This window comes from Tetrahymena thermophila (genome assembly GCF_000189635.1).
Source record: "Tetrahymena thermophila SB210 genomic scaffold scf_8254487, whole genome shotgun sequence".
NCBI classification, from domain to species: Eukaryota; Ciliophora; class Oligohymenophorea; order Hymenostomatida; family Tetrahymenidae; genus Tetrahymena; species Tetrahymena thermophila.
Genome location: NW_002476262.1, coordinates 359073 through 380828, shown reverse-complemented (window position 1 = coordinate 380828; position 21756 = coordinate 359073). Strand labels below are relative to the sequence as shown.

Below are 21756 nucleotides of genomic sequence, written 5' to 3'. Positions count from 1 at the left end.
TAATACAACTATTTAAATGAAAGAAAGTTAAAGGAAGAAGAAACTATCAATCAATCAATTATGAAAATTTGTCATACAATTAAACAATGATGACAAGAAAGAAAGAGAGAAAAAATATTAAAATAAAATAAAAAGAGAGAGAAAAAAAATTAATATATATCAAAATAAAAAGAAAAAAAGAAAAAGAAGATAAAATAAAAGTAAAGAAAGATGTTCGGCAGAATTAGCTAAAGAATTTCCAAGTTAGCTAGATTACAAAGAGCTTTCTCCACCCTCTAAAAGCAAGCTTAGAGCAACGTTGTCAAGAGCGAAAGACTCCAATTCAGCAAGGCTCGTTTGACTGACTTCGGTGAACTCCCTCAAGGAGAAATTCCCACTGCTCTTCAATACGATAGACCTTGCAGTAATTGAGAAAATTAAATTAATTATCCTTAAAAAATATCATTCTTTCATTGAATGTATCTTACTTTATCTTCCTCTTCTAAAGCTTTCTGAATTACATTAACATAATCACATGACCACTCTAGCTTATATTTTACCAGATGTGCATACAATTAGAAGTTTAAGCCAAACTAAATTAATCTTAATGAAATGTTTATCAGATTCTGCGGATTTTTAAGTTGATCAAATTTTTTTTTGATCATTTTGAAGTGATATATGATTCATAAAAATTATCATGAATTATTTGTTTGGTTTTGTTTTTGAAAATATTCTAAACATGAAAGGAAGATAAAGCAAAATTTATTTATGAAATTAATAACGGCTGTGATATTAAGTATAACATTTATTTTGGTATAAACAGGAGTTGAAACCTTAGCTAACGGAGTTAGACTTGCTGTTGAACCTTCTTCCGTTTCTCCTCTCGCTGCGTAATTTTTAGATTTTCTAAGCAAATATATATATATAAAAAACAAAGGTTTGAATGAGCGTATCTTTCATAAAGCTAAAATTTTTAAAAATCAAAATACTATTTATTCATGTTTATTATTCTTAAAAAATAATTAGAGTCTCTGTTGTTGTTAGAGCTGGTACTAGACAAGAAACATTAGAAACCTCAGGTGTTGCCCAATTTGTCCAAAGACTCGTTCTTAGAGTAATTACTTGAAACAATTTAAAAAAATGGAAATTAATTAAAATACAAAAGAAAAAAAATTATGTTATAATATAAATGCAAATAAACCATAAGAAAGGTAAAAGATAGTAATTTAAAAGTTAAATGCATAGGAAACACCATACGATACTTAAATAAAAGCAAGCAAGCAACATAAATTTACTTTATGAAATAATAGTTTTCAAAATAGTTTAAATTAGGGTCAATCATAAAAAGATCAATTAAGTTGATTTATAATTTAAAAATAAGTAATAAAAGTAGAATATATTGTATAATATTAGTGGAATTAAATTACTAGCTTTCCATATGGTAAAATGTAAGCAATTAAGAGTAGACTAGTCAAGAAAAATAGAATTTAGTTAATAATTATAACAAGAATAAATAGTGATTAAATTAGTAATAAATGAGATATAAAATGCATATAAATAAATAAATTAATCTTTCCAAAAAAATAAAGATACTTTTAATGTTTACTATTTAATAAACTAATAAATAAAATATTACTCAATCAATACTTTGTTTTCATATCATTAATATTTCTTTTGTAAATAGGGTACTTCTAAGAGAAACAGAGAATAAATTGAAAAGGAACTCGCCCTTTTGGGTGGTAACTTGAAGGTCTAAGTTGGCAGAGAAACCACTACTTATACTTTGAGCGTTTTACCCGAAAACGTTGAAAAGGCTGTTGACTTCCTCGGTGATATTTTATAAAACTCTGTCTTCAACAAGCAATAAGTTGAAGCTGAAAAGGAAGCTGTTTATAACAATGCCCTCAGCGCTCAAAACGATCAATAAGGTCTCCTCCTTGAAAATATTCACTTCACTGCTTACAGAGATCACTACTTCGTAATTAATTATTTATTTTAATTCATAGAAAAAAACATAGATTTTTCTATTAATTTAATTAATATCTTTTGCATTCAAAAAATTCAACTTTATTTGCTATTTAATTTACTTTGTTTTATTTGATTTTTCTTTGTTTTTTATTTCCTACCCACTTTTTTTGTTTATTTGTTTTTAGATTTTTAATTTAGAATCTTCCTTAGATATTATTAAATTTAAAAATTTATTTATGGTTTCTAATCCGCTAGTCACTTTTCATTGCCCATAAAAATTTTTAATTACAAAAAAGATTGAATGTTTTAGTGAAAAACAAAATATTTGAATGAATTTTGATTTGAATGCAATAAAAATAAAACATTTTCAAAAATTTAATCAAATCACTTATCATTTTGATTTTAAATGCATACTAAAAATTCTAATTTATAATTAAATAGGGTCAACCTACTCACGGTATCAGAGAAAACCTTCACAACATCACTGATGAAGTTGTTAAAAACTTCGTCAAGACTAACTATGTTGGTTCCAACTTTGTTGTTGCTGCTGCTGGTAATGTTAACTCTCAAGCTTTCCTCCAAGCTGCTGAAAAGGCATTCGGAACCGTCGCTTAAAAGGATGCCACTACTTTTGTTCCCAACACTGAAAAGCCCTACTTCACTCCCTCTTATGTAAACTTAATTAAATTACTATAATTTAAATCGTAGTATATTAAATGAGATAAAACAAACATACTAATCAAACTCAAATTAATCAATTAATTAATTAAATAGATGACCATCAGAGACGATGAAATGCACAACTTAAACGTTGGTGTCTTCTTCGAAGCTCCTAGCTGGACTGATCCCGATTTCTTCACTATTAATTTCTTCTAAAGAATCTTAGGTGAATATCAAGCTGATAAATATACTGGCCAACACTTGAACACCTCTGACAGATAATACTCTTTAATTCACAAGGAATTAGGTAACTTACCTGACGTCACCATCCATAAAACTCACTATTTACCTTACTCTGATACTGGTCTTTTCGGTTCTTACTTCTATGGTAATGAAATTTTCGGCAACCAAATGTTATTCTTATCTCAAATGATTCTCTCTGAATACGCTTCTTACGTAAAAACTAATGATTTTTCTTATCAACTAATAATATTAATTTTCATTTTATACTTAAGATTAACTAAGCTGAAATCTACAGAGCTAGAGCCAAATACTTCAACGAACTCCTTGCTGAATAAAACTCTGCTGATATTGCTTCTTCTATTGCTACCTAAGTCACGTAATTCATAAAATGATAAACACCTGCAATTTTTAATCTAAATAAATATTTTTAAAATAATAGCTACTTGAACAGAAGAGTTCCTAGATCTGAAGTTGCTAAGAGAATTTCTAGCCTCGACAGTGGTTTAATTAATAGAGCTGCCACCAGATGGTTCTGGGATAAGGAACTTGCTATCGTTACTTGGGGTCCTTCTCACGGTTTAATTGCTGGTTCTCACTATAACAGAAGTATTAAGAGATCTACCCTCGGATGGTACGGTAACACTCACTACTACATTGTCTGAGAAACAAAAAGATTAAAATTAAATACAATTAACTAAACTGGAGTATTGTAATAAGAGTAGCTCATGGCAGATAAAAAAGATTAGTATAAATATTTCCTTGAGATTAATTCTTACTCAATTATTCCTTTTGTATAGTAATAATTCACAATAATTTATATATCTGTATGCTTATTTCGTATTACATTCAGATAATTAAAAGTACTTGATAGAAAAGTCTTCATATCTCTCTCACTTACTTGTTTGTTTGTTTTTTTATTTATTTATTTATTTTTGATGATATTTTAATATTTTAAATATGTTTGTCAAAATAAAGGGTAAATGGTATAAAAACAAACTATATTTTAGCAGAAATTCTTCTTTCTAATAAATACTAAAACATGTTAAAAGTAACTGAAAAAAAGAATTCTATTTTCAAATGTTCAATAACAATCCAAATTCTAGATAAATTTATGGAAAATATACCAAAAAAGTAAAAATTTAAAAAAGAAAAATATTTTCTTTAATTTTATTTTTTCATTTTTTAATTTAAATTATTTAAATCAATCAATTAAATTTAATCTAAAAAAAATATCAAAAGTTTATTTTTAAATTAAAATAACATTTCTATTAAATAATTGAAATATGAGGACCTAATATTTTTTTGACTGACTAATTATATAATTTGTATTTATTAAAAATGAAGTAAATATCAAACTATATTTTAAACAGAAAATAAATCTAGAAATGCTCTTTGAAAAAATTGCAAATTTCTTCTAACAATCAATAGAAAAACAATAATTAATTAAATAATCTCTTTTTAATTAAATTGACTTTAGTAATATAAAAAATTTTATCAAAAAAAATTAATAAAAGATTTAAAAATGATGAGATTTATGATTCTTGTAGCTCTACTTTGCCTTGTCAATTGCAAGCCAAAGTGGACACAACTTTAAAATTACACTTTTGAAAAATATATCAGAGATTTTTAAAAGGAATATAAAGCAGATTCTGAAGAATACTTAACTAGGAAGAAAATATTTGAATAGAATTTAGCTGATATAATTGCCTTCAATAAAGAAGATCATTCCTACAAAAAAGGTGTTAAAAATAATACTGATGAAAGCTACTTTGAAAAAAAAGAATAGTTTTCCATATTTAAAAGTTAAGTCGACTTTGAAATATTGGATCCTTCAACTAGAAAATTTAACTAAACTTATAAAGCTAAAGGCTTGAAAAATTTACCATAGAGTGTAGACTGGAGAGAAATAGGTGTTGTATCTCCTGTAAAAGATTAAGGTGATTGCTTGTCTTGCTGGGCATTTACTGCAGTTTCCGTTTTGGAGAGTCATGCTGCAATAGCTGCTGGTTCAGGAAATTTAAAAACTCTGTCAACCTAACAATTAGTTTCTTGTGTCCCTAACCCTAAATAATGTGGTGGATAAGGTGGATGTTTTGGTGCTGTTGCTGATTTGGCTTTTGAATATACTTCTCAATATGGTATTACTTCTGAATTTAAATATGGCTATAAATCTTATTTTAATGACACATATGAATGCAAATTCGATCCCCTCAAATAATAGCCTGAAGTTATAAACTAAGGTTTTGCTAAAGTAACTCCTAATGATTAATAAGCTCTATTAGAAGCTGTAGCTACAATTGGCCCTATAGCTATCTCAATTGACTCTACTGGTTGGGATTCCTATGAAGAGGGTGTATTTGATGGATGTGATTATTCAGAAAATATTAATATTGACCACGCTGTTGTGTTAGTTGGTTATGGAACTGATCCAAAGTACGGAGATTACTGGCTTGTAAGAAATTCTTATGGTACTGAATTTGGCGAAGATGGTTACATTAGAATAAAAAGAGAAGCTGTACCTTAATGCGGTATAGATAGTACTCCTACCAATGGTTTTGCTTGTGGAGGTGATGAAACGCCAATTAAAGTTTGTGGTATGTGCGGAATTCTTTCTGACAGCTCTTATCCTCTCAACGTAAAAGTAATAGTTTGATTAAGTGTAACTAAATTTATATATTGGGTAAAGAAACGAATATTTGGAATATTATTAATCAATTATAAATAATTAATACTAATCTAAAATACAAAATAATAATTAATATGAATAAAATGCAATATATCTATCAATTAATTTTATGTTTAATTTGTATTAAGAATAAACCAATTCATGCATGAATATAAAATAATACTCAGAAATTGAAAAAGCTATTTATTTATTTATTTACTTATTATCCAGGTTCTAGCTTAAGTAGTTTATAATTTCAAGTAAATTGATCAAATCAATTTAATTATTTTTATAAAAAAAACGCAAACATTAAAAATTATTTAGTAGACTTTCAAATATATCAAGTAAATATTTAGTAAGTTTAGCAAATTAAGAAGCCAGCAGAATAAGTTAATTTGGATTAGTATCAAATAAAGGTTGAAGAATATTCATAAATGATAGAAAATAATGAGTTGGATCTTTTTTGTTCAAGCTGCCAAAACATGTTTGATGAGAATAATCATCTTCCAAGAATGTTACCAGAATGCGGCCATACATTTTGCAATTAATGTCTTGTATAAATTCTTGAGAAAAATGATTTTATAGAATGCCCAGAAGATAAGTAAAGAATATTTTTATCATAGAATAATATATTTTAAAGCAAAAGCTTTCTAAAAAAGTTACTTTTTGAATTACTAATTTAGCTTAATTTATAAATTAGCATAGTATCAAGTAGAAAAGAAGTAGTTAGCTTTCCTAAAAACTACTCTTTGATCAATATAATAAGGAAAAAAAAGAAGTTGAGTGAATATTCCTCACCTTTGCATACGTTTGAGCAAGAAACATAATCAAGTGAAAAAGGAGGATCTAGCAGAAAAAATAGCATACAATTAACTTCTTTCAATAGTAGTATTAGAAACTCTCACGAAGAAGATTAAACATAGACTCTGCAATAAAAGAAAAAATGTAAAGATCATAAAAAAGAAAAGGACATAGTTTGTTTAGACTGCAGGCAAGCAATATGCTCAAATTGTGCTTTATTTGGTGAACATAAAAAGCATGAAGTAGCAAGTGAAGAAGATGTAATTAAAAACATTACAGAGAGGGCAGAAACTCTTCTCTAGGTTTATGAAGAATTAGAAGAAAAATCTGCATTAATAAATACAACTCATTATAAAGATGTTATACATACTCATTTAATATCAGTATAGTAATCCCTTCAAAGTTAGTTGAATCAACAATTTTAAGTAACATTTTGTATTTAAAATTTAATGTTTTTTTAATTTGATTGCTATCTACATCGAATGGTAGAGTATTATTAGGCAAATAGAAGAGAAGAAAAATAAATTATATGATGAAATAAATAACTTAATTGTGTAAACAGAAGGGGGTTTTTATAAAATACTAGATTTGTCAAAGTAGAATTTGCTGAATGAAATCGAAGAATGGAAAAAAAAGTAATTTAAATAATTTTACATTAATGAATTTATGAGTTTTTGTTTAGGGCATAGGATAAATTATAAAATCTTTGTGAGTTAAGTTCAAAGAACGAGATTATGTTCGATATGCTAGAAGTCAAGAATAATTAAAACCTTGATATAATTGATTAAGGCGAGGAAATGTTGAGATAAATCATAGAAAATAATTCTATCATATCTGAAAAAGTAAAGATGATTCAACTTTAAGAAACTAAGTTAGAATTTGATCCAAGCTTTTAAAATTCGCTAAATAACTTTATTAAGATCAAATAAATAAAAGATGATAAAAATATTTAAAATGCTAAGCTTTAAGAGCTACTAAAATAATCAGAATTGACATATAAGTAATAAATTAGGTTAGAATTTAGAAAAAGATCTTAATACAAAAAAACAAAGAAGTATCTTGATGAATTTTATAACTAAACTAAAAAATACAATACGCACTTTAATTTTGGTAAAAACGAGCAAATATTAGAAGCTAGTGAGGCAACAGAATTAGTTTAAGACAAATAAGAAGACGACTTAATTAGGAGAGCTATGAATAGAAATAACTAAGATGATGATTTAAATGAGGAATAGCTTAAAGAATCATTACTAATTAACTAAGTATCAGATGCTAATAATATTATTAATTTTGATGAGTTATAATAAAGCTAAATAATTGGCAACGATTTTATTTTAAAACCTCATGCTCATAACCAGGTCTAAAATGATCAGAAACAGCACTTTACGAGGGTTAACTCCAATTTTTATATGCATAATAATGATAACTGTAAAAAGAATAATGAAGAAGATCTAGATGATGAAAATCTCATCTCATAAATTAACAATAAAGATTTTCTCTTATCATCAATGTTATCATATCATAATTTATCTCTTAATGATATTAATTTACTTGAAGAATAAATTCACACTCATGAAGTTACTGGTACTGCTGATATTAAAAAAAGTATTCTGCTAAGCTTGGCTAAAGATACTAACTTATTAAATGAGGATGATGATGACAAATTTCTTGAAGAGTCGAGCAAGAGTTAAACAGACCATAGATAAATACTACATATAAAAGAGTAGGCAAAATTTTTAAATTTAATTTAAGAGATATTTGGAAATAGTATAGAGATTGTCGATCTTTCAAATATGGGTATGATTTTTTTTTTAAATTATAATTATGGTCTAATATTTTTATTAGAAATAGGTGATAAAGGTTTAGAAATATTAGCTATTGCTTTGAAAGAAAATAGCTCCATAAAAACTTTGAAGTTAAACAAAAATAAAATTACTGATGAAGGTTTTATAAAACTTATTGATTTAGTTGAAACTAATTGCAAAAATATTGAGGAAATATACTTATAAAACAATTAAATAACTGAAAAATCTCTAAACAAAATATAAGACTTAAAAAAGAATACAATATGCAAAATAAAAAATATCTACCTTAAAGACAACAGCATAGCTGATAACAAAGTTATTTAAGGAATTTTAAGTAATGAAAATAAATTAGGAATTAAAATACATTTTTGAAACACTTGTATTAGCTTGTTCATTGATTGAGTAATACATTCACTGACTTTTTACATTAAATTTATAATATTGATTAATATATAAATACCTTTTGAAAATAAATAAACAGACATATTCATAAATTTTTAAATAATTCTTGTTCTTATGTTAAGTATTTCAGTATCCTTCCTCATCTTCGTTCTCTTCTCCCTCCTAATCAACATCAGCATCATCGTCGTCATATACTTCTTCGTTTTTGCAATCCTCTTCTATTTGCTCATCAACTAATTTTAAGAAAATTTTAAATTAATAATTTAGATTTTTAAAGTCAAAAATTACTTTTATTTGAAATGTTTTAGTAAAGTTTTTTAATTCTTTCACCATCAACTTCTGAGTCAAAAAGTAGCTCAAATTTATTGTTTTCGTAAATTTATTCCGGTATTAGATGCTTTTTCGACTTAGGGAAATTAGGAGGTGGGAATATTGGATCTATAGCTATTTTAAGCACATTATCTATTAATGCTGGTAATAGCCTAGACATCAGAGGTGCTGCAATTGTCAAGCTAGGATTAGTGTTTATTTCGATTAGCCATGTTTTAAAGCTATCATCTATCATAAAATCAAGACCAAACAACTATAAATTTTAAAATATTTTTATTGATTTAATATTTTTATTTTTATTAAATATTTTACCTCAAAAGAAAAATTTCTTTTCTTCTTATCTATTTTAGTGTATACTGAGCAAACTGAGTCATAAGCAAGTTACTTTCAATTAATAAAATGTAAAATATAATTTATTTTACTTTTTAAGAATTCAATTTACCTTCATTTATGGATAAATTTATTACATAAAATTATAATTTTCTTTTGGATAAGTAGAATCAATATATTTTTAAAATTCTGCATAAGAGAGCTTGTTTCCATTTTCGAACTTACCAAAATCTTCTCCTCTTTTTTATACAGCTTCATTAGTGAGATGTATCATTCTATTTTCTAAATTTTTTAGTGTAAACTCTTTTGTAGATGTTCTAATATACCCATCTGTGTACCAGTATGCTTTAATAAATTATTATTTAGGAAACATTTTAAAATAAATATTATACCTTTTAAAGTGTTATTGTAATTTGTCATTAGCATAAAGCATCTAATATCAAATTTTCTTTTATTGTATAAAAATGGACGATCTAAATATTTTTGAATAATATAAGTCTTCTTAAAGCCATTTTAATGTGATTCCCTAACTCTAATAATATCTCTAACAGAATTAACATCACCAGCTACTTGAATACCATTACCTCTATTAGAACTTTCACCTGGCTTAATAATCCAAACGTTTTTCCTTTTAGGATTCTCTTATTCAAACTTATTATAATAATTAACAAAATTAGCGAATTCAGGATCATTCAAACCACTCTGAATATGGAATGTAGTAGGTAGATAATCAAATACATTTTTGTTAGTCAAATTATAATATTATCTCATATTGTAGAAAAGAGCTTTCTTATTAGCAAGGTGAAAATTATATTCCATATGATTATGCATTTTTTGTTTAATAGGATTCTTAAACACTTGTACCTATTACCCACCTTAATTTCTTATTTTTTCATATTCTCTCTCTATTCCTTGTGGGTATTCTTCTTTTGTGAAAATAGGTATTATATTATCAGCATTTTACTTCTTTTTTTTAGAAATTTTAGTATAGTTAATCAATAGCTAAAGGTCCTTTTCATTTACTAAACCATTAATTTTACTATATGGGTCTTATTTAGTACTTTCTTGGTTACTTCTCATACCACCAGTTGGACTTGAATTTCCTTAATTCTACTTCTTAGAATTTGATTTTAAAATAAAATCATTTAAATTTTTAGTTGGTGAAGCATCATTATATCCCCATCTTTAATCGTTATTAGTACTACTTGGTTCTAATTATAAAGATTCTTTATTTTCACTACAAGCTGTAATATCTTTAGCTACGGTTAATATGCTATTATTATCTACCTCTTCATTTTAGTTTTAGTTTTCTAATTACAAATTAGCATTTTCAACTCCATTAACTGGTTTTTGCTAATCAACATCTATTTGTTATAAAGATTATTTATCTGTCTAAACTTTAACTTATAAATTTTCTTCTTGTTCATCATCTTTTATAGTATTCAAGCATAATTCTGATCTATTCTTTATAGCTTTATAGAATAATGGTTTGCGCCACTATGTCCATAAAAAGTTTATATTATCGTAATCTTCACTTTATTCTGAGAGAGACCACCACCACCTTTTTAGTCAAAGTAAATTTTATTATAAGAAAAATTAAAGTATTTATCTTATTTTTTAACGTTGATTTAACATGAAGATTTAGAAAATAAATAAATACCAAATTTATGGTTTTGTTTAAAATCTTTTCAAATATAAACTAATTATTTTTTAATTACCTATTTTTTAAAGCAGCTCTGATCAACACTCCATTATTACCCTTTGTGATATAAGCCTTATACTATTTTACGCCATTGACTGGGACAGGTTGCATAGTCATATTATTAGAGAAATTAATAATTCTTTGAAAGTCTAAGTATATTTTAATTTTCAACTCTAAATAAGCTTCTTTATCCATTTTTTAAAGTCTATCTTTTTACTGCTACGTTATTAATGCATTCGAATTAGCGGAAGGAGCTTTTTGTTTTGAATTTGCAGTTTAAGAAATTACAGAGTATCTTTTATTAACTGTCTATTTTGAAGAAGGATTCGCATTTATAATTTTTCTAGTAGTCTTCTTATTAACTTCTTAGTTAGCTTGCTAAATTAAATCATTGTTTTAAATATTTTCTTCACAAATTTATGGTAAATTATTTTATTCGGTTAACTATCCAGCATTCAATTAAGACTTATTTATTTTATTATTAATTATTTCTTTTCTTTAGATTTAAAGAGGAAATTAATTTATCAATGCTTTTTGGTTTTCAGAATACTCAATACTATTTTGTTCAAATTCTCTTGATTAACTGTTTGAATTATGCCTTTAATTTTTAAATATTCTTTGCTAATTAAAGCCATTTCTTATATCTTCTACTTCATATTCAAGCATTTAAGTAGGTTAATTATTATTAATTAAATATTATTAGAGTTTTTCTTCACCTTCTGATACTCTTAAAGCAAGTTAATTATTATTCTAATCACTTCTGTATCCATTATATTTAAAATTATTAAAATGATTATTTATGTTAACACTTAAGTTTGATTTCTAACTTTATTGATAGAATTGTTTTCCTTTTTTTGTGTTTTCATTATTATTTTATAAATTATTATTGTAAAGTAATGAATCATCATATTACTCTAATTATTTTATATTAAAACTATCTGGTTAATCTCCATATCCCTTCTTGCTATTATCTATAAAACCTCTCTGCTTGTTTTTAAGCTAAAGCACTTTCTAGGCAGTTATGTCTAAATTTTTTTTCACTTTAAATAAGATATTATTAAATGATAATTAAAATAAAAAATATACTTCTTTCAAGGAGGTCTTCTGATGTTAAATTTATTTCTGTAGAATTTTATTCAACTTTGTTTTATTTATTTTCATAGTATATTTTTTGGTTGAAGGGGTGAGTAACTTCTTTAATTACTTTTTGTTTATGGTTACATATTTGTCTTGTTAAATATTCATTTGTACCTGAGGTTTAGCAAGTAAACTCTTATTTTTCATTGATACTCGTTTCATTATTAATCAATTAACTTTCTGATGCTAAGTTTTATTAAAATGTTTAATTGCTAGTGCTTTTGTTAAAATTTGTGCTATTTATTAGTACTTATGGTGAACACTAACTAATATCAACTATTGTCATTTAGTTTTATTATTCAACTTAGTAGGCTTTCACCGGATCATCTTATAGTTATTAAACCTATATTTTAGGTTATAAAGTCTAAAGCTTTTAAAGTCTATTTGGATTACTGCTTTATTGTGGCAATCTATAAATAACATCATTGAATTATTGTATTTGCTATTTCTTCTTTTTAGAATTAGCTACATCAAGCTAAGAGTTAATTATATTTTCTTGATTTTTAATCATCGGATAAGTAGGTGGTAGTTAATTCTAGGGACCATTACTAAAATTAAGATTCAAGTTAACCAAATTTACTGCTGGTTATTTAGGTGGTAGCTGTTATTGATATCCTATTTTTTTTATTTGAGCAGTGGGTTTACTAAAAATTTTTTTTGAAACCTAAGCAATTTGTTAGTTAGAGTAACTATTAGAATACTCACCTATTATTTAATATTTATTAAAATAAATTTATTTTTAATGCAACAAAATACAATCATATTTATTTAGGCCTTTATGATAAGCCAAAATATTTGAAATTATCAAAAAAGTTATTTGAGTTAAAAAAAGGTTTAAAAAATTTAAATTATTAAAATATTTCAAAAAATATGACAGTTGTTTTATTTTTGTATAGATGAAAAAAAAAATGTATAAATACCTTAATTGTCATAGTTAATAGTTAGTGCGTGGTTTAACCTTTTGCTTGAATTCTTTCCTAAGTTTTTTTTACAAAGTAGAATTTTAATTAGTCAGTCATGATTTAGACAAAAGAATAAAGTTATACCTGCTTCGATAGCTTAGGAGTTGATGCAATCTTCTTGGAAGATATCTTGCTATAAAAAAGAACCTCTTCCCGAATTTATTTATACTTCAAACCCTTATCCCTTTTGATTTTATGTATAATTTATATTTCTATAGCTAGATATTGTGTTTGTTTTTTGTTTTATCATAATACTTTGAAATATATTTATTTTTTTAACATATTTTAATTTTTTAGATTTTTAACAAGCTCAATTATTAAAAAAAAAAAAATTGAATTTTATAAATAAAAAACAAAAATTGAAACAAAGAGTTTAATTATTTATAAAATTTGTTTTTAATGTTAAAAATTAATGTTGTAAATAAGTTTAACAACAAATTTTTGCTTTATAAATTTAAAATTTCATATTTATTAAATTTTTTAAAAGTAGATTAATCAATAATAATATTATAAATATTAACTAAAATTAGTCATCATATCATACATTATTTTTTATCATGCAATTTATATTTTTAAACATTTTTTAATTAATTAAATTAATTAATTAATTTATAAAAAAAGAGTAGTTTATTTAAAAACTTTTTATGCAAAAGCTAAAAAAAAAAATTATTAAAGCTATTAGTTTGTTTATTTGAAAATGTTTTATTTATTTATTTATGTCTATGTAGCATACTATGAAAATATATTATAAAATTTTCACTTTCTGACATGTGAATAGTCGTGGAATGTTTTAAGAAACTAATTGTTTAGCTTAAAGGTAGATTTAGGGTCATTAGGGTTTGATTTTGATTAATACACGCAACCAAAACCATCTGTTGTCTTTTCAGTCCAATAAGTAATAGGTTGCTATGTTAAATAACTCTCTCCTTATGGTAATTGATTTTTCAATTCCTCATCAGTCAAAAATGGTTATCTTAATTTATAAAAAAACAAAAATAAATTTATTAAAATTTATAAAAAAATAGTTTTGTCAAATACCTTTCCAAAAATCCATGATCTACCAAAATATCTTCATCTCTATTATCAGGAGTTATTGGTTATCCATTTTAAGTTCTCATTACCCTTCTTCCAACTGTGCAACCTGCCATAGCATGTTCCTTTACAAAAAAAATATTATATTATCATAGCTAAAATATTTTAAATTTACCTTAGGTCCAAATTCAGTTTATGTAGTTGTCTAGAAGTAACGAATATTTCTTTAAATTTCCTTTTAGTTTTCGATTTCATTCAGTTCTTATTTTATGTGATTTATCATCTTTTTATTTTACATATTTATTTTGAAATTTCAAAGATTAAATTGTTATAAGCTCTCAAAAAAGTTAAACTGCTTTTAATATTTATATGTTGATTTATATAACATAATATGTACTTATTATTGAGTTCTAAGATGGACTGGACCAGTTCTGGGTAATTAATCTGCTTTATTAAACCCTTTACAATTTCAATTTAAATATAATAAATAATATATATTAAATCTATACAGTAAATGTTATAATTTATTTAGTTACCTTTACCATATTCGCTGTTGGTTGTGTTTGGTATGTGATTGAATTTTTTACCCATAGTTCTTTCATTTGTATCATTTACTGATTCTGTTTATGGGGATTCTTTATATAATGATTGGGCCCCAGTTTAAGAAATGGTTGATTTGAGCTTTGCATAATTATGAGCAGATCTTCCTATACCAGTTACGTCTCTTAATTCTCTTTCTTCCCACCAATTACCAATTAATGTACCTAAATATTTCAAAAATAGTTTTTAGAATTCCGCAAGCAAATATATATTTTTAAGCTCTAAAGAACCTACCTTATCCCTTTTAGAGTTATTTATTATATGACTCAAGCGTTGTTTAGTTTAATTCCATTTTCTGATAGCTATTTCAAAATATTTGTTAAAATCTATTATATTTATTTTGCAATTAGTTTATCTTATTTTCTGCTAGAAAGTAACTTTGATTTCACTATTTTTTGTATATTAATAATTAGTTCTAAATTTCATATAAATTTTTTTTCGTTTTATTTTCCATAACATTAAATGGTTATGAGAAAAGCAAATTAATTCAGTACATATGAGATTATTTTGAAAATAAAATGAAAAATGCATTAAAAATAAATGCGTAAAATTACTTTAAATAAATGCATATACAATAAAGCAGGAATGTACTTTTTGCATTTAATTTACGAATGATAATTAATTAGATGCTGGTTTCATATACTCGAAACCTAAAACTTGAATTGATTGCATACAATATTTATATCTTAAATTAAAATACGATATAATACTATCCTGAAAAGATTTATTTATTAAATAAAAAATATTATAAGCTACCTTTATTTGCAATATTTGAAAACATATTATTTAGTCAAGGATTTGTATAGAAACAAATTCTTAAATCTTAGAGAAACTTATGAGAAACAGCCACCCTTATATATCCTCTCCTGGAAAAAAAATAGAGGAGTAGCTTTAAAATCCAAAAAACTATTTAGCAGTAAGACCATTACAAGTCGAATACGACCACGGTAAATAATATTAAGCAATGCTTCTTTCTATATAAGATATGATAATATAAAAGAGAGGTTTAAGAATATAAAGCATGAATTCAAAATAATGGATAAGGATAATAATGGATTTCTTTCTTAAGAAGAAATTTTAAATTATCTGAAGTATGAAAAGCAAGTTAGACAGATTAATATGAAGGTTATTTAAGAGCTATTTGACAGTATGGATACTAATTCAGATGGTAGAGTATCTTTGTAACTTATAATTTGTATTGATTTATTTCTAAATAAGCTACTTTAAATTGGTTGGATGAATTTATTTACCTTTGTATTCTATCAAGTTTAAAAATATTTCATTTACAAACTTTACAATTTGACTAAAATAATTTTTATGTAATAAATAAATATATAAAGAGAAGAATTTGCACATAACTATATAAGCAGGGAGTCAGAGCTAAAGAGAGAAATATAGCTTTATCAAGAATAAATAAATAATTTAGAAGATGAAAAAAACTTTATCATTTCTGTTATAAATAATGTAAATAAATACATTACATTTTTAAATTCCTAAATTCTTTTTTAAACAAAAAAAAAATATCTATTTTTTGAAGCTTATTTTGCACAAATAACTATATTAAATAAAGCTTAAATTATATTTGAACTTTGATTTTTAAAAATTTATAAACGTTAAAAAAGAGATACAGGATAAACTTGAGATATTTGAAGATAAGTCTAGAGCAAGCTAATCTCTCTTCTTTTAAAATATATCAAAAGCTTTATGAAACAGAGTCGTTTAGTGTGAAGGCTATTGTATTTTGTGATAAAGTTAGAGTAGATTAAATGAATGAAATCTCAACCAAACTATGTAAATTATACATTCACAGTAAAACAATTCAATTTATTTTGATTTAATTAAAACTAGGTTAAAATATTACTTTTCCAGCCTGGCATGAAACTATTCAGTTTGAAATAGATAACCTACTACAAGACAATGGTAATATAGCAATATATTTTTTAATTTGGCTGAATTAAATAATTACATTTAATTTGAAAATATTAAAGAAATAGTTTAAGTTTAAATAAAATTTGTAAAACAAACTCACGAGAATGAACGAAGAATATCAAATGATACAAATTAAATACAATTTGCAGAATCAATAATTAAAATTACAAATCTTAGCTAAGAATATCACGAAGATTCATGGATTGATGTCGTAGATGCTAAAGATAAAAATATTAAAATAGGAGTTGTGCATATTAAAGTAGATTATATTCCTAATGAAGTAATCAATTTATCAAATTTATTTTAGTTTAAATTAAAGGTTCAATTAATTTTATTTAAAAGTTTGAATATAGAAAAAATAGATTAGAAGAAATTGAATCTGAGCTTAAGGATTTGCAGGAATAAAAGTAATTTAGAGAAATGGAATAAGAATATCTTAAAAGGTTATTTGGTACGATACAACATAGCACTTAACAAATTCGTAAAAGAAGTTAAATTGAAGAAGATGATAAATCTGATTAAGATTTCTTTAGTACATTTGCTTTTACTAATTATAAATAGAGTGCTATAAGTGAATTTGATGTAATTTATTTATTTAAAAAAAGTTTAAAATTGCAATTTACTATTATTTATAAAATTTTAAACTTTTTTGTTTTGTGAATAAAGGATTTATATTAAATAAATTTTTATTTTACAGTTTCATGAAGCATTTAAGCTAAGAGATTATGGAGTTTATGTATTAGTCGCCTTTAATATTATTCTTTGTTTATTGGAAAGATGTGACTTCTTAGGTCTTATTATTTTATTAAGAGTAATGCCTTTTATTAGAAAAAATTGGACTGATAAAGAAATATATTTTTTTGTTTACATGATATCATTTTCAGCACTGATTGATCTATTTTAGTAAGTTATTATTCTTTTCAATCCTATCTTTGTAAATTATGCTTATTTATTTAGTTTGATATTTCTAAAAGACGGATTATCAGAAAATGACTACTTAGGAAGATATGCTATTAATCTATTAGGATGGATTATTTCTTTGATTTATTTTATTTTAAAAGTAATTTTTTAAACTTTTTTTTATTTTAACTAGAATTATTTAACTTAAATCAAAAGTGTTCGTTCGCATCCTACTTTATAAAAATATAAAATATAAATTTAAGTGTAATCTTTGGTAGAAATAATGAATAATCACAAGAAGATAACTCTATAAATTTTTAACAAAATAATAACAATAACAACAATAATATAAATATTTTAAATGGGAGTCAATATAAAAGTTAGTTATAAATACCAGATAATACATAAATGAGAATTTAGCTCTGATAGTAACTAACAAATAAATATTAAACTAATTAATTTTAAAACAATTTTGTTTATAAAAATTGATCATAATAAATTATTTCAAAGTCATATTTATTTTGTATATTTATTTATTCATTCATTCATATTCAATTGTATAACTAAATAAAAAATGTTTATTTAATTTATTTGATTTTAATCAAAAAATGTTTCATACAATAGAATATAATATTAAACAATCAAAAAAAGAAGATAAATTTAACTTATAAACTGATTCATAATTTATGATTTATTACTATTTTAATATATTAAATGGGAGTAAATATATATAAAATTTAGTTTTCATTTATCATATTAAATATACCCTAAGAAATTGAAACTATGAGAGTAAATAATAAATAAATAAATGAAAGCTGTAATTAAAAAAATTTTGTTTTAAAAAGTTGTTAATAAAATACTTATTATTTTATTTATTTTTTATATTCATTGTTTTTATAAAGCTAAAATTTAAAAAATTTTTTTTCGAATTTTATCATATTGTAATTAACATGATAAAAAAAAATTGATAACTAACAAAAGATAAATTGAATTCATTAACCAGTATATAATTTACAAATAATTATTACAAGAAGAAATTTTATAGGAGCTTATATATGGTTCTGGCAGTAATAAAAAAATATGCATTTCGTTCATTAATTTTAAACAATTTAATTTATAAATACTAATCAATCATAAAAAATCATTTCCTTTTATATTTATTCATTTATAATGATTTACAAAATTAAGCAAAAATTTTGATTTAATTTATTCGAATTTTAATCATAGTATGTATGTTTAACGAAATAAGTAAATAATATTTAACGAACGATAAAAATATTACTCTTAATAACTAACTAAATATACACATTTTATGTATAAATATTAATAAAATATTATATAGTATTTGCATCAAATGCCTATATCTTCTAATACACTAAATATTCTCTGCATAAGTTCTGTTGAAGATATTCTCTTGATAGTATTATCTATTCTTTAATGAATATCTCCTTTTTGCTTAACAGAAATTAGCTTCTTTTCGTTTAAAATTTTATTCTCGTCTAAATTTTTGAAAACTTCTTTTCCATATTCATTGACATATTCTCTAAGCTATGAATTTTTTTTTTGAAAAAAATAAATATTTTTAGTTGATAGCTTTTTTTTAATTTTACTTGAGTTTATATATTGCTTCTAATTGCTTTTAATGTTAAATATTGCTATTCATTAAAGAGACAATTGAATTTTCCTGCTAAATTTTTGGAGTGCATCCAAAGTCTATCAGTAGAAAGAATCATAACTAGAAATATTAAAAATTACTTTAATTACTTTTTTTTCAATATTATTTACTGTAATTGTAAGTGGGGTAAATGATGCAGAATATAGAGGTGTAAAGTAATCTATGACCGTACATGCTTGAGATAAATAGTGGACCTATTAAAAAGAATAACAAAGCCAGTAAAAAGAACTAGATAGGTAATATCACAATAGCTAAAATTAACTTATAACTTGCAACAACATCTTTTCCAAGAACTTTTACTTTTGATTCTCTTTGACACTTTGATAATAAATTTATAAAGAATGTTAATTTATTTTTTATTTTGTTTTTATTCTTTACTTTTATTCTTTCTTTTTCAGAGAGATAGTTAAGGAGTAAACCAAAGGGACCATTGATGAGAATACCAGGAAGAGAGATGATGAGATGGAATAAAACAGTAAAAATGGAATAGATGAAAATCATCAAATTTTTTTTAAAGTCTTTCTCATATGTTCTGACTTAATAATCTTCAATTGATGTAATCTTTATCAGTGATTTATATTCTCTGATCTTGTTAAATAGCTATTTAATTTAAGGTTTTTCTTGCATTTGTAGAAAACCTTTAGCGAATCTATATTTTAGTTATCATTTTTATATGAAATCTAACAAATAATCAAATAATTTTTTACCTTCTATTTAATTCTAACTCTTCTTTAGGACTGACCTTTACACTTTCAGGCAAATAAATTTTTCTAGCCATGTAAACTGCCATCAGCTCTTTGTAAGAAGGAACACTAGTGGTAACATCTCTAAGTCTCTATTTCAAAAAATAGTAAATTTTATTATAAAGATAACATTTTAAAAAATGCATACATATTCAATTTCATGAAGAAGTTCACTTATAGCTTCTCTCTTACTCTTTTTGTAAGTTTCAGCAGCTTCCATAGGAATTTTATAAGGCTGACCGAATTCCATGATGACTTTAGATCTAAATTTATCACAAGCATAATAGTTCAAACCGCAACAAACTATATTGACTTAAATATTATGCTATGCCATAGCTCCCAAAGCCATAATACAGACACCTGCCTTTAAAGGAAGGAAATCTATTTTTAAAATTAAAATTAGCATTAAATTAGAGTGTTGATTTTTTTACCTGTCCTATCATGAGAACCACCTTCAGGGAAAATACCGATGCAATCATTATTTTTAAGGGCATCCCATACATGACTATAAAGTTCATGTTAATCGATTTTAGGCACTATCTTATAGGGTAAAGAAAATTCGCTGTCTTCTACATCTTCGTCTTGTTTAACTTTTAGTTCGGTGTCTGATACAACTGTACCTACAATAAATTCTCCTTAAACCTAATAATTTTTTGTTGAAAATTTCATTTTATCACATTTAAATCTTCTATAATTTACTTTTTATACTATTATTGTATATCCAATTTAAACTTCCTTAGTAAACTCAGTACCTTCTCCCTATAATTATAATAGTATATATATTTTTGCGACTAACTAAATGAATATTTACTTTCATTATTCCATTCTTTAGAGAGACAATTTTGCCTTTGCCTGCCTTAGCTAAATCTTGAGCTCTTTCTACTGGAATACCACCAAGTGCTCTACTGAATTAACCAATAACGGGTCTTCTAGTAGATTTAGCAGCAACAATAAATTTAACAGGTCTATTCATTCTGGAACTAATTAACTATAAATAAATAGACATGCTTAAAAATATTTTTATGAATAAAATTTTATTACTAAAGCATCAACAAACTAGTTGTTATGATTACTACAGATTATAACAGGCTAATCCTATTTGAATTAAATTTCTTAATTAATACTATAGCTTATAAACATTAAATAAAATTAATACTTTAGGAACATTTTCTAATCCAATTATTTCAATAGTCTTGAAGAATGTACTTGTAAAGGCTCTTAATATTCAAATAATAAATATTTAATTTGTAATAAATTTAAAGAATTAATAATAAAGAAATCCTTCCATTTTCCAATATTGTTTGAATACATAAATAATATATTCAATTTTTTTGAGCTTCATATTAAGAAGAACTCAATCAAACAAATGGCTTTTTATAAATGAAAGCTAATTATTTAAAACTTAATTAGTTACCCTCCTATGCCTTTCGATACTAAATTATATACAAAGTGATTCACCATCTTAATATAATTCAACTATTTTTTATTTCAGCAAATATTTTTATATTTTTCAAGTTTTTTATTAATTAATTATAAATTTTGTAAAATTTTAGATTTTTATATTGGTGGTACACTTAAATAGAATTACTTTCTTATTTTTATTATAAATATAAATATTACGTAATGTTGTTGTAGCCTTTATTATTCTTAAAACCTAAAACCCTTCATTGATTAATATCTATTTCAATCTTCATTTTATAATTTGATAGATCATCATATCTTAAAATCACCTCTTCATAGATGCAATAAAATTATAAACATTTATTAACAATGCTAAAATTTTATATTTTTTAGTTCTATCAAATGATGTTCAGCGCGTACTAAATTTCTACATCATACCATCACTTACATCATAATTTTAATAATTTGTTTAATCATTCATTATCTGAAATT

At 24.2% G+C, this 21756-nt stretch overlaps 7 protein-coding genes across 7 annotated transcripts; 4 read left to right on the top strand and 3 right to left on the bottom strand. All coding sequences in view use genetic code 6, as the record gives it.

Moving 5' to 3' along the window:
- Positions 1-210: 210 nt before the first annotated feature.
- Positions 211-3512, top strand: TTHERM_00502380 (peptidase M16 inactive domain protein; the record flags this gene model as incomplete). Its single annotated transcript, XM_001022292.3, has 8 exons — positions 211-403; positions 803-869; positions 1006-1093; positions 1664-1957; positions 2389-2619; positions 2722-3063; positions 3123-3226; positions 3290-3512. 8 exons carry the CDS (start codon positions 211-213, stop codon positions 3510-3512), a joined length of 1542 nt encoding a protein of 513 aa, XP_001022292.2.
- Positions 3513-4372: 860 nt separating this feature from the next.
- On the top strand, positions 4373-5503 carry TTHERM_00502370 (hypothetical protein; the record flags this gene model as incomplete). The annotated part of the gene is made up of 1 exon (XM_001022291.3): positions 4373-5503. One exon carries the CDS (start codon positions 4373-4375, stop codon positions 5501-5503), a length of 1131 nt encoding a protein of 376 aa, XP_001022291.2.
- A 178-nt stretch (positions 5504-5681) lies between these two features.
- Positions 5682-8493, top strand: TTHERM_00502369 (RING-type zinc-finger, LisH dimerization motif protein; the record flags this gene model as incomplete). Its single annotated transcript, XM_001470913.2, has 6 exons — positions 5682-5870; positions 5920-6116; positions 6216-6741; positions 6806-6951; positions 6999-8113; positions 8162-8493. 6 exons carry the CDS (start codon positions 5682-5684, stop codon positions 8491-8493), a joined length of 2505 nt encoding a protein of 834 aa, XP_001470963.2.
- A 156-nt stretch (positions 8494-8649) lies between these two features.
- On the bottom strand, positions 8650-13234 carry TTHERM_00502360 (tubulin-tyrosine ligase family protein; the record flags this gene model as incomplete). Its single annotated transcript, XM_001022290.3, has 9 exons — positions 8650-8756; positions 8812-9106; positions 9166-9237; positions 9296-9528; positions 9576-10744; positions 10902-11925; positions 11972-12727; positions 12943-12999; positions 13069-13234. 9 exons carry the CDS (start codon positions 13232-13234, stop codon positions 8650-8652), a joined length of 3879 nt encoding a protein of 1292 aa, XP_001022290.3.
- Positions 13235-13740: 506 nt separating this feature from the next.
- Positions 13741-14908, bottom strand: TTHERM_00502359 (hypothetical protein; the record flags this gene model as incomplete). Its single annotated transcript, XM_001470912.2, has 6 exons — positions 13741-13957; positions 14023-14141; positions 14192-14299; positions 14414-14475; positions 14553-14780; positions 14851-14908. 6 exons carry the CDS (start codon positions 14906-14908, stop codon positions 13741-13743), a joined length of 792 nt encoding a protein of 263 aa, XP_001470962.1.
- Positions 14909-15451: 543 nt separating this feature from the next.
- Positions 15452-17871, top strand: TTHERM_00502350 (EF hand protein; the record flags this gene model as incomplete). The annotated part of the gene is made up of 10 exons (XM_001022289.2): positions 15452-15563; positions 15617-15797; positions 15957-16080; positions 16239-16407; positions 16465-16536; positions 16605-16825; positions 16888-17127; positions 17243-17448; positions 17503-17605; positions 17662-17871. 10 exons carry the CDS (start codon positions 15452-15454, stop codon positions 17869-17871), a joined length of 1638 nt encoding a protein of 545 aa, XP_001022289.2.
- A 924-nt stretch (positions 17872-18795) lies between these two features.
- On the bottom strand, positions 18796-21324 carry TTHERM_00502340 (glycerol-3-phosphate O-acyltransferase; the record flags this gene model as incomplete). Its single annotated transcript, XM_001022288.3, has 12 exons — positions 18796-18993; positions 19056-19180; positions 19231-19438; positions 19499-19769; positions 19828-19955; positions 20012-20244; positions 20295-20505; positions 20563-20622; positions 20675-20851; positions 20905-20958; positions 21020-21080; positions 21278-21324. The coding sequence occupies 12 exons, from the start codon at positions 21322-21324 to the stop codon at positions 18796-18798; spliced, it is 1773 nt and encodes a 590-aa protein (XP_001022288.2).
- Between the last annotated feature and the right edge of the window lie 432 nt (positions 21325-21756).